At 46.8% G+C, this 15,624-nt stretch overlaps 1 protein-coding gene across 5 annotated transcripts in view; it reads right to left on the bottom strand.

Annotated features, from left to right (window-relative positions):
* LOC115137144 (dedicator of cytokinesis protein 10-like) overlaps positions 1-15,624 on the bottom strand; it is a 179,486-nt gene that overhangs the window by 35,974 nt on the left and 127,888 nt on the right. For all 5 annotated transcript variants that reach the window (XM_065024655.1, XM_065024656.1, XM_029673248.2 and 2 more), the window contains exons 30-39: positions 13,211-13,307; positions 13,052-13,084; positions 12,408-12,586; positions 11,123-11,239; positions 9,482-9,599; positions 9,253-9,374; positions 8,822-8,936; positions 6,571-6,637; positions 3,569-3,616; positions 99-203 (exon numbers count right to left, since the gene is read on the bottom strand). In XM_065024655.1, coding sequence (XP_064880727.1) covers positions 99-203; positions 3,569-3,616; positions 6,571-6,637; positions 8,822-8,936; positions 9,253-9,374; positions 9,482-9,599; positions 11,123-11,239; positions 12,408-12,586; positions 13,052-13,084; positions 13,211-13,307 — 1,001 coding nt within the window. The remainder of the gene's footprint in view (positions 1-98; positions 204-3,568; positions 3,617-6,570; positions 6,638-8,821; positions 8,937-9,252; positions 9,375-9,481; positions 9,600-11,122; positions 11,240-12,407; positions 12,587-13,051; positions 13,085-13,210; positions 13,308-15,624) is intronic.

Here is a 15,624-nt window from a genome sequence, read left to right as displayed (position 1 = left end):
AGTGGGGTAAACGCTAAACTGATCCGAGATCAGGTGGTAGGGAAAACTTCACCCTGCTCCCTGTGTGGAGGGCCCCCAGGTAGCGACTGTGTGTTTACCATTGAGGGAGCAGGCCTGTGGAGGGCTGGGTGGAATGGTTAGAGCCCTTCAGGGTGCCATTGTTCTGGGTGCCCTGGGCCAGCTTTACCACGGCCGCTAGCTTCCTGTTCACAAGCCAATGACACCAGCGTTAAGTAACAGCATCATCATCATCATCATTATCATCATTACTCTTCCTCCTCGTTGTCAATTTGAACATCACGACCCAAATTTATCAAGCATCTCAGAGTAGGAGAGCTGATCTAGGATCAGTTTAGCCTTTCAGATCATAATGAATCAGATTATTATGGACAGGGGGGGTCCTGAACCTAGATCAGCACTCCTACTCTGAAACGCGTGATACATGTGGAATCAGGTGGGCTAAAGCCATCAAGCCAAGCAGAAAGAGGAGGGGGTCATTTCAGTATTGAACGCTGCCACAGCAAAGTAGCGGGGTTAGTGGCGTTAGATAGAGAAATAAATACATTTTTCCAATGTTAGGTTGAGGTTTCCGTTAGTTAGGAAGTATTTTAAGGGCTATAGAGCATTTGTTGGAAGCTAGTTTGCTTGCTGCTAATACATTAGCTAGTGTATGTGGTGACAGAGATGAAGAGATGAATTGAGCCTAACAAGACCCGCTAATGCCATCTCAATTAGCAGATTTGTTAGTGTTCAGGTCAGTGATGCTACTACGGTCAGTACACACAGAGAATGTAGAGCAGCGGATGGAGGGATGATGGGGAGGAGGGATGGTCATCATGCCACATGAATGCTACATGATCATTAGCTTACATATGACAGCGGCAAAGCCATGCGAGTAGCTACACACACACACACACACATACATACATACACCCCCTCACGCACACACAACAATATCACCAGCAGAAGTTTTAGGGTTAAACAGTAAGAAGTCAGTCTTCGCCGCACATGAAAGTGTGGCCATCAATACATGTGCAGTCGCATGGACCACCCATTAACACATCAATACACACATCAACACGTGGAGCGTGGAGGAGAAAACCTAGAGGGGGAGGCAAGAGCAAGGTCAACGGACACACACTCCAGTGTGATCAGTGTGTTAACATGTCATATCAGTGTTTACGAGTGTCTCATGCCTTATCAATGTTACAGAAACGCTGACAAGTGTCACGGAAAACAGACGTTTAGTGGATGGGTCCCAAATGGCACCCTATTTGCCTTTGTCTAATCCAAAATCAGTGGATTGGTCACATACACAGATGTGCAGGTGTTATAGTAGGTGCCTGCGAAATGCTTGCGTTTCTAGCGTCAAACAGTGCGGGTAGGATGTCTCGCAAATACAATACAAACACACACAAATAATAAAACAAATCTAAACAAGAACTCAAGAAATAGCAGAACTGGTCCTAATAATAATCCAGGGCTAGATCTATTAGAGCCTGTGTCAGAATCTAGAATATAAATACATGATGTGTATAGACAGTATCTAATTAGGAAATAAAATGGTATGTACAGTAGTAGATATATTAGGATGAGCTATATTGAGAATACAGTACCAGTCAAAAGTGGAATCATGTAGTAACCAAAAATGTGTTCAACAAATCCAAATATATTTTAGATTCTTCAAAGTAGCCAACCCTTTGCCTTGATGACAGCTTTGCACACGCTTGGCATTCTCTCAACCAGCTTCATGAGGAATGTGTTCCAACATATGCTGAGCACTTGTAGGCTGATTTTCCTTCAACTTGCGATCCAACTCATCCCACACCATCTCAATTGTGTTGAGGTCGGGTGATTGTGGAGGCCAGGTCATCATTCCTCTTGTCCAGGTGGGATAGGGCAGTGTGCCCTACTACTACCACCCATAGGGGTAGTACACCCTGGTCAAAGGTAGTGCACTATAAAGGGATTAGGAGCAGGGGCCATAGGGCTCTGGTCAAAAGTAGTGCACCATAAAGTGAATAGGGTGCTATTTGGGACACAACCAGTGTTACAGGTGTGTTGTGTGTTACTGTATGTATGCTCCTGCTAGGCTGTATCCACTCAACAGAGAGATGTGCTGGAAATAAAAACCAATGAGGCGCAATTGACACGGAAAACGTTATAGGAATGTCTCAGCAAAACCTTTACAGAGCGCTGTGGATGCACAAGTCATCAGCATACTTCAAAAAAGAGCTCACACTGAGTTCAGACAGGCATCAAAGTGTTGGCGCCACAGAGAAGGAGAGAGAGAAGGAGAGAGAGAGAGAGAGAGAGAGAGACTATTCAAATTCCCCAGCAGCCTCTCTGATTAAGGTTGCATGTAACTTATCAGCCCCAGACAACGTATGTGACCCAAATGGCACCTTGTTCCCTTTATAGTGCACTTACGGGCTCTGGTCAAAAGTCTCCCAGTCCCTTCGTTTTTATTCTACTAATGCCTGACATAGTTAAAAACGCCACATTCCCAGCCTTTTGTTGGCTCTGACAAAAAGAGAACAATAATAAAATATAAACGTCTCTGCTTTTTCTTCTTCTTCTTCACATTGAGGAGGAAATAAGGACAAATTAAATTAGACGCATGGAGAGAAAAAAATCTGGCTGGGAAAGCCTATGACTGCTCCAGGATCCACGTACACACACACACACACATAGTGTACCCCAATATCTATATCTGAGGTGTGAATTGAACAGCATCACACACTGGTTTGAGCTCACGAGAGCATATCCATGTGATCAGGCTCTTCACCACACACACACACACACCAACAAACAGACAGACACACATAGACCAACAAAGACAGACACACACACCAACAAACAGACAGACACACAAACAGACAGAGCAAACAGACAGACCCCCCCCCCCCAACTACCATGCTCTTGCCAACCACGACAGTGAGAAACGTCCCAGTTCGCCCACCTCGTTGTCAACATCTGTGTGTCTGCCATTAATCATATTTCCCTCCCTCCCTCCCTCTCTCTATCGACTGCAGCCAGCAGGAGAACTATGGGGTTGGCAGGGGATCCACCCTCTTTCTTGTCTCCCCAGTAGATGCAGACACAAGCACGCAAACACACACAGACACACAGGCAGCAGCAGCTGTGGCTAGGGAGACAGTCAGTGAGCCCCACCCTGGATCCTTGGAGTAGTCTGGGTATGTGTGCATACGCATACAGTACACATATTCCGTTTATGTGTTTGTGTGTGACCGACTGTTGCATGTGCATATATTATGCACATTAAGTGTGTATGTGACTGTGTGTCAGTTGGGGGGAGGGTAGTTGAATGTGTGTGGTTGAATGTGTGTGTGTGTGTATCTGGCTGTTGAGCAAACATTACATTTCAAACAATCTGACACAAGGTTCTGTTGCATGTCTTTCATTGATAAAACCAATGAAAACACACACACACACACGCACGCACACATACACACATGCACACACACACACACAAAACCTCTGAGTGGGAGGGGTTTTGCAGGTACATAGTATCAGCTAAAAGCCCCTGTGGAAGGATGATACTTACCTGGCTATGTGGCGCTTCCCCAGGAATCTAAAGTGCTGGAGACACAGCCTGCATAGAGGAAGAGGAGAGACTGTGTATTAGGGTGTGTGTGTTGAGTATAAGTTTATAAGCACGTGTGTGCATGTGGGTATGTGTTGTGCGTGCATGCTGTCACAATACATGCTTGTGCAGTCACAATGTGTGTATGTATGTGTATGTATGTGTGTGTGTGTGTGTGTGTGTCCAGTGTGAGCTGAGGAGAGGTACTACAGCACTGTGTGTCTTTGAGCTGTGGGTTATAAAAACTGAAGCTCCAGCAGAGACAGGAAAGTGAATTTACTGCAGTGAATTTACTGCAGAGCTGAGTGGAGGCTAGGGGAGAAAAGTTGGAGCCTATTTCTCTATAACTCTCGTCAGTTTAACAGCCCCCCGCTCTCTCTCTCTCTCACTCTTTTATCAGTCTCATTCGTTCCCCTCTGCCAAGTCTCCCATTATTCCCTTCCTCCTCTGTCTCTCTCTGATATGTACACTTTCCTCCTTCCCTCCCTCCACATAATGAGAGGACAGAGTCATTAGTCCTACTAAAGTTCAACTACTAAAGTTCAACTTCAAGTTAGGTTTAGATTCAATCCGGACTGCAATTGGCATGCTGACTGCAGGAATGTCAACCAGAGCTGACTCCAACGTCGTTTTAGAGAATTTGGCAGGGCATCCAACCGGCCTCACAGCCACAGACCACGTGAAGCCACGCTAGCCCAGGACCTCCACATCTGGCTTCTTCACCAGCGGGATCGTATGAGGAGGGGGTGGAGTATTTCTTTCTGTAAGAAAGCACTTTTGTAGGGAAAACCTCATTCTGATTGGCTGGGCCTGGCTCCCCAGTGGGTGGGCCTAGCTCCCCAGTGGGTGGGCCTGGCTCCCCAGTGGGTGGGCATGGCTCCCCAGTGGGTGGGCCTGGATCCCCAGTGGGTGGGCCCGGCTCCCCAGTGGGTGGGCCCAGCTCCCCAGTGGGTGGGCCCAGCTCCCCAGTGGGTGGGCCAGCTCCCCAGTGGGTGGGCCTGGCTCCCCAGTGGGTGGGCCTGGCTCCCCAGTGGCTGGGCCTAGCTCCCCAGTGGCTGGGCCTAGCTCCCCAGTGGGTGGGCCTAGCTCCCCAGTGGGTGGGCCTAGCTCCCCAGTGGGTGGGCCTGGCTCCCCAGTGGGTGGGCCTGGCTCCCCAGTGGGTGGGCCTGGCTCCCCAGTGGCTGGGCCTGGCTCCCCAGTGGGTGGGCCTGGCTCCCCAGTGGCTGGGCCTGGCTCCCCAGTGGCTGGGCCTGGCTCCCCAGTGGGTGGGCCTGGCTCCCCAGTGGGTGGGCCTGGCTCCCCAGTGGGTGGGCCTAGCTCCCCAGTGGGTGGGCCTGGCTCCCCAGTGGGTGGGCCTGGCTCCCCAGTGGGTGGGCCTAGCTCCCCAGTGGGTGGGCCTGGCTCCCCAGTGGCTGGGCCTGGCTCCCCAGTGGGTGGGCCTGGCTCCCCAGTGGGTGGGCCTGGCTCCCCAGTGGGTGGGCCTAGCTCCCCAGTGGGTGGGCCTGGCTCCCCAGTGGCTGGGCCTGGCCCCAGTGGCTGGGCCTGGCTCCCCAGTGGCTGGGCCTGGCTCCCCAGTGGGTGGGCCTGGCTCCCCAGTGGGTGGGCCTGGCTCCCCAGTGGGTGGGCCTGGCTCCCCAGTGGCTCCCCAGTGGGTGGGCCTGGCTCCCCAGTGGCTGGGCCTGGCTCCCCAGTGGCTGGGCCTGGCTCCCCAGTGGCTGGGCCTGGCTCCCCAGTGGGTGGGCCTGGCTCCCCAGTGGGTGGGCCTGGCTCCCCAGTGGGTGGGCCTGGCTCCCCAGTGGCTGGGCCTAGCTCCCCAGTGGGTGGGCCTAGCTCCCCAGTGGGTGGGCCTAGCTCCCCAGTGGGTGGGCCTAGCTCCCCAGTGGGTGGGCCTGGCTCCCCAGTGGGTGGGCCTAGCTCCCCAGTGGGTGGGCCTGGCTCCCCAGTGGGTGGGCCTGGCTCCCCAGTGGGTGGGTCTATGCCCAAGGACCACCCATGGTTGCACCCTGCCCAGTCATGTGAAATCCATAGATTAGGACCTAATACATTTATTTCAACTGACTGATTTCCTTTTATTAACTGTAACTCAGCAAAATCTTCGACATTTTTGCATGTTGGGTTTATATTTTTGTTCAGTATACATCTATGCGGTATGGTCAAAAAAAAAAATGTAATAATTTCTTCTCTTCCTCTATAGGCTCCTTCACAACCAAGGTTAAAAGGAATGTACCATTTCTGTTACACAATGTACAGTGTTTTAGTGAAGACTGGTGAATTGATCAATAATGTGAGGGGAAACAGTGGAACAGTGTTCCGCTGGAGGTGGGGGACACTGTTTATGTCCAGTTCAGTGGCAGGACGGTCTTCGAAGCAACATCAATCACTACAACACCGTCAGTGGGTTCCTGTTCTTCAGCATGTAATATGCCTACAGTACAAGTATGCAGTGCGATACATTTTTATTGATTGACAAGACCGTTCATTTGGCAATGAATACATCACAACTGTGAATTAGATCACGACTGTTTTTTAAACACAAATGTGATTATTTTTGTAAAAGCTAGTGTTTTTAATCAGGTGTGGGGTGTTGCATTATCGAACTACGATCACACATTTCATCTTTTGAGAACGTAAGCTTTTCTATTTCACCAAGGGGGGTCCTTTAGTAGGTTTCTGCTAGTCATCAAGCAATAATATTGGAGACACCAGCACCAAAACCCAACCACATTAAAGTGTTAGTCAGCGGAACAATTCTCATTAGTGTGCTTGAGTCAGCAAGGACACACTTAATATTCTCCATATTCTCCTTTTATTCAACTTCTTCCCAGCTTTGCGTGTTCAACTACTTATTTGAAGTCTGAAATGGGCAGCCGTGTCTTTGACAATAAATGCAATGTACCCAGCCACCTGTAGTATCTGCCCATCTACACAGGGACAGAGGAAGTGTTAACACTGTGGATACTCACTCCAGGATGTTGAAGAAGTCGGAGATCTCCTGGTGTATGGCTCGGTGCCAATAGGAAACCATCACCTCTGCAAATAGAAGAAAAAGGCAGTGTTCTTATCACACGTACCTGTACTTGTACTACTTCACTGTGCAAAAGCAAGAAATTGACTAACAGTGCGTGCCAGTATCGCGATACTCTTTAAGTATCATGGCAAGCAAAACAAACAAACGAACGGCCTTATTTTCATCATCCAGAGTCACATATGTTTACTTCCCAAGCGTTTGCACCAATAAGGCATAGTTTAGACTTCTTCCCGTTTTCTTTTTGTTGCCATGGAAAATCGAGTATACTGGTATCGTAACAACCCTACTGTAGGCTACGGTCTGGTATTGAAGAGGTTAACACCAAGGTACCAGCTTCCCGGCTACTGCAGTGTGGGCTTAGCATATGGTCCGATTGCTAGCAGGCCACTGTACTATTGGCTATGGTCTGGTAGTGAAGGGGTTAACCATAGAACTACGTAAAGAACACATATGCAGTGCACTCCAAAAGGCACTGGGACAGTGACACTTCTTTGTTGCTGTTTTGGCTCTGGATTCCAGCAGTTTGGATTTGAAATGACGCAATGGCCGAGGTTAAAGTGCAAGATGATACTTGTGCTTCCGTAACTTTCTCGCTCATCATCATTCGTGACTCATTCAGGATGATCCGTAACCATGGTGGCATCCACATCGCTGTAGAAGTGTTTAGAGACGACATGTTCTATTCTTACTTACAAAAAAAGTGACTTCAAAATGACACAATACATTATGCACCATTCCTTTCTATTGTCCACAAAATGAACTGACACACAACCAAAACAAACAGCAAATACATCCAACAAATGTGTAGAGTCACAAGCTTGATGTAGACATTGCGTGCTGTGAATATTGGCCCAAATACACTACATGGTCAAAGGTATGTGGACACCTGCTCTTCAAACATCTCATTCCAAAATCATGGGCATTAATGTGGAGTTGGTCCCTCCTTTGCTGCTGTAACAGCCTCTAGTCTTCTGGGAAGGCTTTCCACTAGATGTTGGAACATTGCTGCGAGGACTTGCTTCCATTTAGTCACAAGAGTATTAGTGAGGTCGGGCACTGATGTTGGGAGATTAGGCCTGGCTTGCAGTCGGAGTTCCAATTCATCCCATCCTCAATGGAGTTGAGGTCAGGGCTCTGTGCAGGCCAGTCAAGTTATTCCACACCGATCTCGACAAACCATTTCTGTAGGGACCTCGCTTTATGTATGGGGGCATTGTCATGCTGAAACAGGAAAGGGCCTTCCCCCAAACTGTTGCCACAAAATTTGAAGCACAGAATCGTCTAGAATGTCATTGTATGTAGTAGCGTTAAGATTTCCCTTCACTGTAACTAAGAGCCTGAACCGTGAAAAACATCCCCAGACCATTATTCCTCCTCCACCAAACTTTACAGTTGGCTCTATGCATTCGGGCAGGTAGCGTTCTCCTGGCATCTGCCAAACCCAGATTTGTCCTTTGGACTGACAGATGGTGAAGCGTGATTCCTCACTCCAGAGAATGCGTTTCCACTGCTCCAGAGTCCAATGGCAGTGAGCTTTACACCACTCCAGCCAACGCTTGGCATTGCACATGGTGATCTTAGGCTTGTGTTCTGCTGTTCGGCCATGGAAACCCATTTCATGAAGCTCCGACTAACAGTTATTGTGTTGACATTGCTTCCAGAGGCAGTTTTGAACTCAGTAGTGAGTGTTGCAACCGGGGACAGCCGATATTCAGCACTCGGCAGTCCCGTTCTGGGAGGCTTGTGTGGCCTACCACTTCGCGGTGACATTGACATTTCCACTTCACAATAACAGCACTTACAGTTGACCGGGGCAGCTCTACCGGGGCAGAAATTTGACGAACTGACTTGTTGGAAAGGTGTCATCCTATGATGGTGCCACGATGAAAGACACTGAGCTCTTCAGTAAGGCCATTCTACTGCTAATGTTTGTCTATGGACATTTCATGGTTGTGTGCTCGATTTTATACACACGTCAGCAACTGGTGTGGCTGAAATAGCCGAATCCACTCATTTGAAGGGGTGTCTACATACTACGTAACTTTTTACTACTTTAACCTCAGTCATTGTATAATTTCAAATACCAAAATAAAATAATAAATTGTGTCACTGTCCCAATACTTTTGGAGCGTACTGTAGTGAATTATATAGTAGGACCTGCATGGAGGTAACACTATGTGTCTCACCCTCCGATATGGTCTTCATGATGTGGAGGAAACACATGAGCAGACTGCGAGTCTCGGCCTGGTCCAGCTTGTCAAAACGAGATCCAAAGCCTATCAGAGACAGAGGCCGGGCAAACTGAAGACAGAGAGAGAGAGGTGGGAGGTGGGAAGAGAGAGGTGAGAGGTAGAGAGGGGGGTGGCAGAGAGAGAGAGAGAGGGAAGGAAGGAAGAAGTTAGGGAGAGGGCGAGGGGAGAGAGAGGTGGGAGGTGGGAAGAGAGAGGTGAGAGGTAGAGAGGGGAGTGGCAGAGAGAGTGAGAAGGAGGAAGACACACATTCTTCTTTATGCTATAGCTATTTTCTTTTTGTTCTTTCTTTAATTAAGCCAGCACAGTGTCTGCACAACATTTCTGGACATGAAATACTGCTGAGTGAGTGTTGTCATCTTTCTCACCTTTTCACATCCGTCCATCTTCTCGCTGTTCCTGTCACTGGTGCTGGGGTTGGACTCTATGCTGATCAGAGAACCCCGTGAGTCGGCATGGTTACCCGTGGAAACAGCCAGGGAGGAGAAGGCTGGGGGGGGGGTTGGGGGGTTAGACTTATGGACCTTTATGTGCACACACAGTTGCAAACACGCCTACACACATGCAAAAGTAAGTATGCACGCACACACACACTACCTGTGATAGAGTTGAGCACTTCTTTGGAAAAGGAGGCATCCACCGAGTTACCATGGCGAATGACGTGAGCCACCGGACCTGCCACGCCCACTCCCACACTCAGGTCATCTCTTGAACCCTGGAGAGGGGGAAAGAGTTCTCTAACACCACTAGGACAGAGGAAAACATTTCACTGTGACACCACTAGGACAGAGGAAAACATTTCACTGTGACACCACTAGGACAGAGGAAAACATTTCACTGTGACACCACTTGGTCAGATGGATACATTTCACTGTAGCCTTTTCTCATTTGGGCAAAAGTCCGTCCTCCACCCTCTTTCCTGTCTCCTCTGTGGCCCGAAAACCTGTCCTTCGCTGAAGTGTTTAGAAATCTGCCGCACCCCTTTTGAAATCAGCTTTTGTTTTGTCAGAGGAGAAAAGCAAGCACACCTTTAAAAACAATATGCTAAAACCACGATTTCACATGTGAAAGCATGTGTTTTTGGAACACTTCACATGTGATCACGTTTTCACGTGTAGTTTGCTTTACATGTTATCCCATTAACTTCACATAAGATCACATGAAAATGTGTTTTGGGATTTTTCGGTAAGGGATTTATCGTTTTATCCATAAAATGCCATGCACGAGTAACTTCATTCATTTGGTCACTATTTCTGGATCCGCTGCTGGTGGAGAGTCTCATTTCATACAAGCGCATTTTCATCCACGTTCCCTCTCCTCCACGCTTCTTCTCAATTACCTTTGACCTTTTCCAAAAAGAGGCGAGAGAGGACGGAGGAGAGAGTACGCAGGAGTTGAGCAAGACCAATTGAGAAAACGCTAATGAGATCACTTAAGCAGAGGGCGACACCACTGGACCAGAGGGAATCAGTTCACTGTGAAAGTGAACTCATGTTAGATCTGATATTGTGGTCGGAGGCTTCGTATGGAGGGAGTGACGCAATTGCAGAGGCATGCAGAGGCCAAATCAAGCTCCGTACCGCATCGCCATGCAACTCTCAAATATTTGTAACAATCCGGAGGGCTCCGTATAGCTCCGCATTGACATGATTGGTTTACGGTAGGTGGAGGCGGTACGTCCTGTATAAACACAAACTCACTTCCTTGACAACTTCCTTCACAATAGCTCTGCTCCACTAAGCGCAAGAATTATGAAAACCCTGACGTTTACTGCATCGCAGTAAATGCTGTACAGCCACTTCAGATGACGGATTGACCATGCAGAGCCTTTAAGAGCCTTTAACACAACTGCGCCAGAGGGATACATTTCACCGTGACACCACTAGGCCAGAGGGAAACATTTCACCGTGACACCACTAGGCCAGAGGGAAACATTTCACCGTGACACCACTAGGCCAGAGGGAAACATTTCACCGTGACACAACTAGGCCAGAGGGAAACATTTCACCGTGACACCACTAGGCCAGAGGGAAACATTTCACTGTGACACCACTAGGCCAGAGGGAAACATTTCACCGTGACACCACTAGGCCAGAGGGAAACATTTCACCGTGACACCACTAGGCCAGAGAGTAACATTTCACTGTGACTCCAGCGGGCCAGAGGGAAACATTTCACTGTAACTGCACTGGGCCAGAGGGACACAGTTCACTGTTTAAATAGATCTCAAACTCTTACTTGGTCACTGGAGGTGAAGTAGATAGGGAAGACGTCTCGGAGGAAGAAGCGAGGCATGTTGTCCAGGATGAGGCCGTACAGAGGCAGGTAGAGGGACGCTATCCTCGCCTGCTTATCCTGGAGAATATGAAGAGAGAGGTAGGAGAGAGAGGGGGGAGGGGCAGAGGGAGAAAGTAGAGGGGTGGCAGAGAGAAACAGAGGGATAGGGAGGAGAGAGAGAGGAGAGAGAAAAGGAGGGAATAGAGAGAGAGAGAATTTGAGACAGAGATAGAGCGAGAGACACCGATAGTGAGCGACAGACCTACAGAGAGTAAATATCAGGGGTTTCAAACTGTGCCTGATTGAGAGAGGAACAGAGATCTGTCAACAGTTGTACAGTGTTGGGTTTGGCAGGCTTCTAATCTCAGATGGGTTCTGGCTGTCTGGGGTTGAGTCCAAAATGGCACCCTATTCCCTACTGTACATAGTGCCCTATGCTTCCTGTACACCGAACCGCAGGATAGGGTGTGTGTGTGTGTGTGTCCAGATGAATGATTTCCTGCTGTTTCATATCATCCTAGCCACCACTGTAATGCGCCTCTCTTTCCTTAACACACACACTTTTAGTCAATCCAATATCTGTGAGAAAATCTCGACACAGAGAACACTCCTGGAAGTGTGACGTGATGACAGGCAAAATAAAAAGTGATTTTTACTGTGTATACGTTTGCGTCAGCTGTAGTACATTGTACACTGTCCAATCAGAACATTTCAGTTTCCTGTGTGGAACATCAATATTGGTACAGCCTGGTCCCAGATCTGCTTGCACTTCAGCCAACTCACAACGGTAATCAGAGGAGTTGGCTAAACTAAAACAGAAACAGATCTGGAAGCAGGCTAATATTGCTACCTGGCCCTAGCTTACCGTCACAACTTTTATTACAGACAAACATTACATGATCAGATCTGGAACCAGAAATATGACAAACTGACTTGTTGGAAAGGTGACATCCTAATGATGGGGCCACGTTGAAAGTCCCTGAGCTCTTCAGTAAGGCCATCCTACCGACAATGTTTGTCTATGGAGATTGTACGGCTGTGTGCTCGATTTTATACACCTGTCAGCAATGGGTCTGGCTGAAATAGTCAAATCCACTAATTAGAAGGGGTGTCCACATACTTTTGTATATATAGTGTACTTCTCAACTACAGGGCTCTGGTCAAAAGTAGTGCACTATAGAAAATAGGGTGCCATTGGGGACATTATATTATCATCTGGTGCATGGCGTTGGCGTGTGTGGTGTACCTTCATGGCATAGCGGGCATCCATCGAGTGCTTTGCCATCAGGTTCTTGAGGCTGGCGAGGGCCAGGTGGCGCAGGTCCTGCTCATCCTGTAACGCCAGGCCCAGCTCCCGTAGCAACAAGCCCGTCAGGAAGTGCTTCCGGCAGAACTCGCCCGTCAGGCTGTACTCCGGCACATCCACTAGGGGGAGAATAAGGAGGGAGAGAGAGGCGGTTGGGGGGGAGAAAGACAGGGGGAGAGAAAGAGACAGAAAGAGAGAGTGTGGGAGGAAGAGAGAGAGAGAGAGAGAGAGTTCATGTACAAGTGGTTCTCAACCTTCTTTATAGCAGAGACCAGAAAGCTATGGTCCTTCCTTCCTTGGAGGAATGCTTACATTAAAACTAACACTTTAGACTAAATTGATGTCACCTAATCCTTTTAGTGACTGGTAAGCAACATCTCAGGGACCAGAGCTGGTCCTAGTACCAGAGGTTGAAAAACTGCCATATACTACTGCTGCCCATACAAGAATTCTCCTGCACAACCACCACTACACTAAATGTTAGAACTAAATGATGGGTTGTTTATTCCATCCAGTTCCGGTCGTATGGCAAAGAACACCAGTACAACATCATGTGAATATCACAAAACGGGACCAATAGTTACCCTGAGCACTTTGCTTTTCTTGTGATGCATTGTCTGAAATGGACAGGAAAGAGAAAGAACAGAAAAGCAAAGTGTTAAGCGGTGTAATGAATGAAGATGAATGCAACGGTGTTAAACGGACTTCGATTGGGTCCCTGTGAACCCCAGATGACCTCTGACCTGTGATGTGAGCGGAGGGGAGGGGCAGACTGAGAGGGATGTAGTGCTCGTGGTTGCACACCTCTCGCAGGAACTCAAACTTGAACTCACACAGCACCTGTTGAGAGAAACATTGGGGTCACAACTAGGGCTGTGGTGGTCACGAAATTTCGTCAGCCGGTGATTGTCAAGCAAATAACTGTCGGTCTCACGGTAATTGACCGTTAATTAACATAAACACATTTAGCATCTCCTGGCGACTGATTCAGACCTTTGTAACATACACATTTTAAAAAGTCGAATAAATCCATGTAATATAGCCTACACCTTCACAATAAATCCATGTAATATAACCTACACCTTCACAATAAATCCATGTAATATAACCTACACCTTCACAATAAATCCATGTAATATAGCCTACACCTTCACAATAAATCCATCATTTCTTTTAGACAGGTCTAAAGAAACATGATATGATGAAACTGTAGTCTATTTCAGAAGAACAGAACAGCATACTCTGAGTTGTCCTTATGTTGGGTCCTGATCTAACTATGCCAAATGGCTGAGGGCTACACTTGTTCATTTAGCAGACAAGATTTGCTTAGAATTCTGCGGCATTATTTTATAGTATGAAGAATACAATTGAACAGAGCTGAATAAAATAGAAAGGATATTTTCTCCAAACGATTTGAGGGAGTGCGCACATGCGGCTATTCTCTGTTGAGCAGTTAGCAAAGAAATAGGGACTCCTATATGCTTAATTTAGAGTTATTCCTGTAACTTTAGTTGTTCTATAAACGTTTGGCTATATGTTTTGATTTTTAATACACTAAAGCTGCATGATGCGACTCTAATATTTGAAATAAGTCACTTGAAAGGCATGAGCTCTGCTTTGTTTTTTTTGCGCAGGCCGTATACACTTAGTCAATCTCTCATTCACAATTTGAGAAGCACTTGATAATGACTCGCATTTCCTGGCGGCATCCACTTTGTGTGGCCATAAAGCTCCCCAAAACATCCATGCCTTTTTGCACCCCTTCTCCCTAAATGCTGGCCGCTCTGAAGCACCTCTCATCTCACTCACATGGCTCTCCATCACTTGATTGGGTCTTTCCTACAGGCTACAAGTGAAGACAGACACATCGTGGACGCAAATGCTCGCGTCCTTTTCCAATTCCGAGGTGCTGATATTGGAAGAACTGTCCACATTTACTTTTCGTCAGCCAACAAGAGGAGTAGACCTAATGAAAAGACTAGCACTAGCCTATGTCGTTCTACTATCCCCCTAGAACAAAAGTTGACCTATTCTATTCTGTGCGAGAAATACATATTCCAAACAGTCTGGGACAGTTGTTGGATGCGATAGATCCCAAATTAATACAACCACTACCATCAAAAACACTTTTTTTTTTACGCACTGAGACTGACGCAACAGATCAGAGCGTTTAGCTTAAAATGTTGATAAACTGTTAAGCTATTTCTTCACATTATAAGTGCAGCAATGCCATTAGCGGGAAAGCACTATTATCAAAAGTGACCACAAATTAGATTATGCACGTAATGCTTTTATTATAAAGGTGCATTTGTATGGTGAATATTATGTTCCCCAAACTTGAAACTCACGTGCTGACAGTTAGGTTCCACACCCGTTGTAAAGTGGATTAATGTGCTTCATTTTAAAAGAAGCTATTTGGCCACTATATTGTGATTACAAACCTTATGCAAACATATAGGCTTATGGGCTAGGCTACATGAGGTGTGTGACTATGTTTAGAAAAAGTTCAAAACAAAAAAGGCATTGTTTCTTGCCTTATGCTGGGCATAATTCACAAGTGATAATATATAACTCACAAGTGTTCGGCTAATATTGTCACCCATCAGAATATTCTTGATTTAATCTCATCTTTACATATACTAAATAATATATTTGTGAAATGCGTTTTTTTTTCAATTTAAAATGGACCATTATCATGCATCTGATTCAAAACAGGGTCAGGGGAAAAAATACCTGTCATCTCTGACTTAAATAGTGAATGGAGGACGCTTTTCCCGTGGTTCATTTTCATGCCAACCAGGAAGGCTATACTCCTGTTGTAAAGATAAGCAATTTAAATAAATTATTTTATTTGAATGTTTTTCTGGTTTTTGTGAAAATGTTGCTTGCTGAATGTCAGGCATAATACTATGCTAGGCTATCAATAGTGTTACACAAATGCTTGTTTTGCAATGGTTGAGAAGCATATTTTTGAAAATCTGAGTTGACAGTGTTGTTAACAAAAGGCTAAGCTTGAGAGCAAATAGATTTATTTTATTTCATTTGCGATTTTCATGAATAGTTAACGTTGCATTATGCTAATGAGCTTGCGGATAGATTTACACAATCCTGGATACAGGTTTCTTTCGTAGCTAAACGTGATGCAGAAAACGGAGCG

The sequence above is a fragment of the Oncorhynchus nerka genome, linkage group LG11 (assembly GCF_034236695.1).
Source record: "Oncorhynchus nerka isolate Pitt River linkage group LG11, Oner_Uvic_2.0, whole genome shotgun sequence".
Classification (NCBI taxonomy): domain Eukaryota; kingdom Metazoa; phylum Chordata; class Actinopteri; order Salmoniformes; family Salmonidae; genus Oncorhynchus; species Oncorhynchus nerka.
Note: the sequence above shows the minus strand (reverse complement) of the source record. Positions and strands in the feature narration are given on the sequence as shown.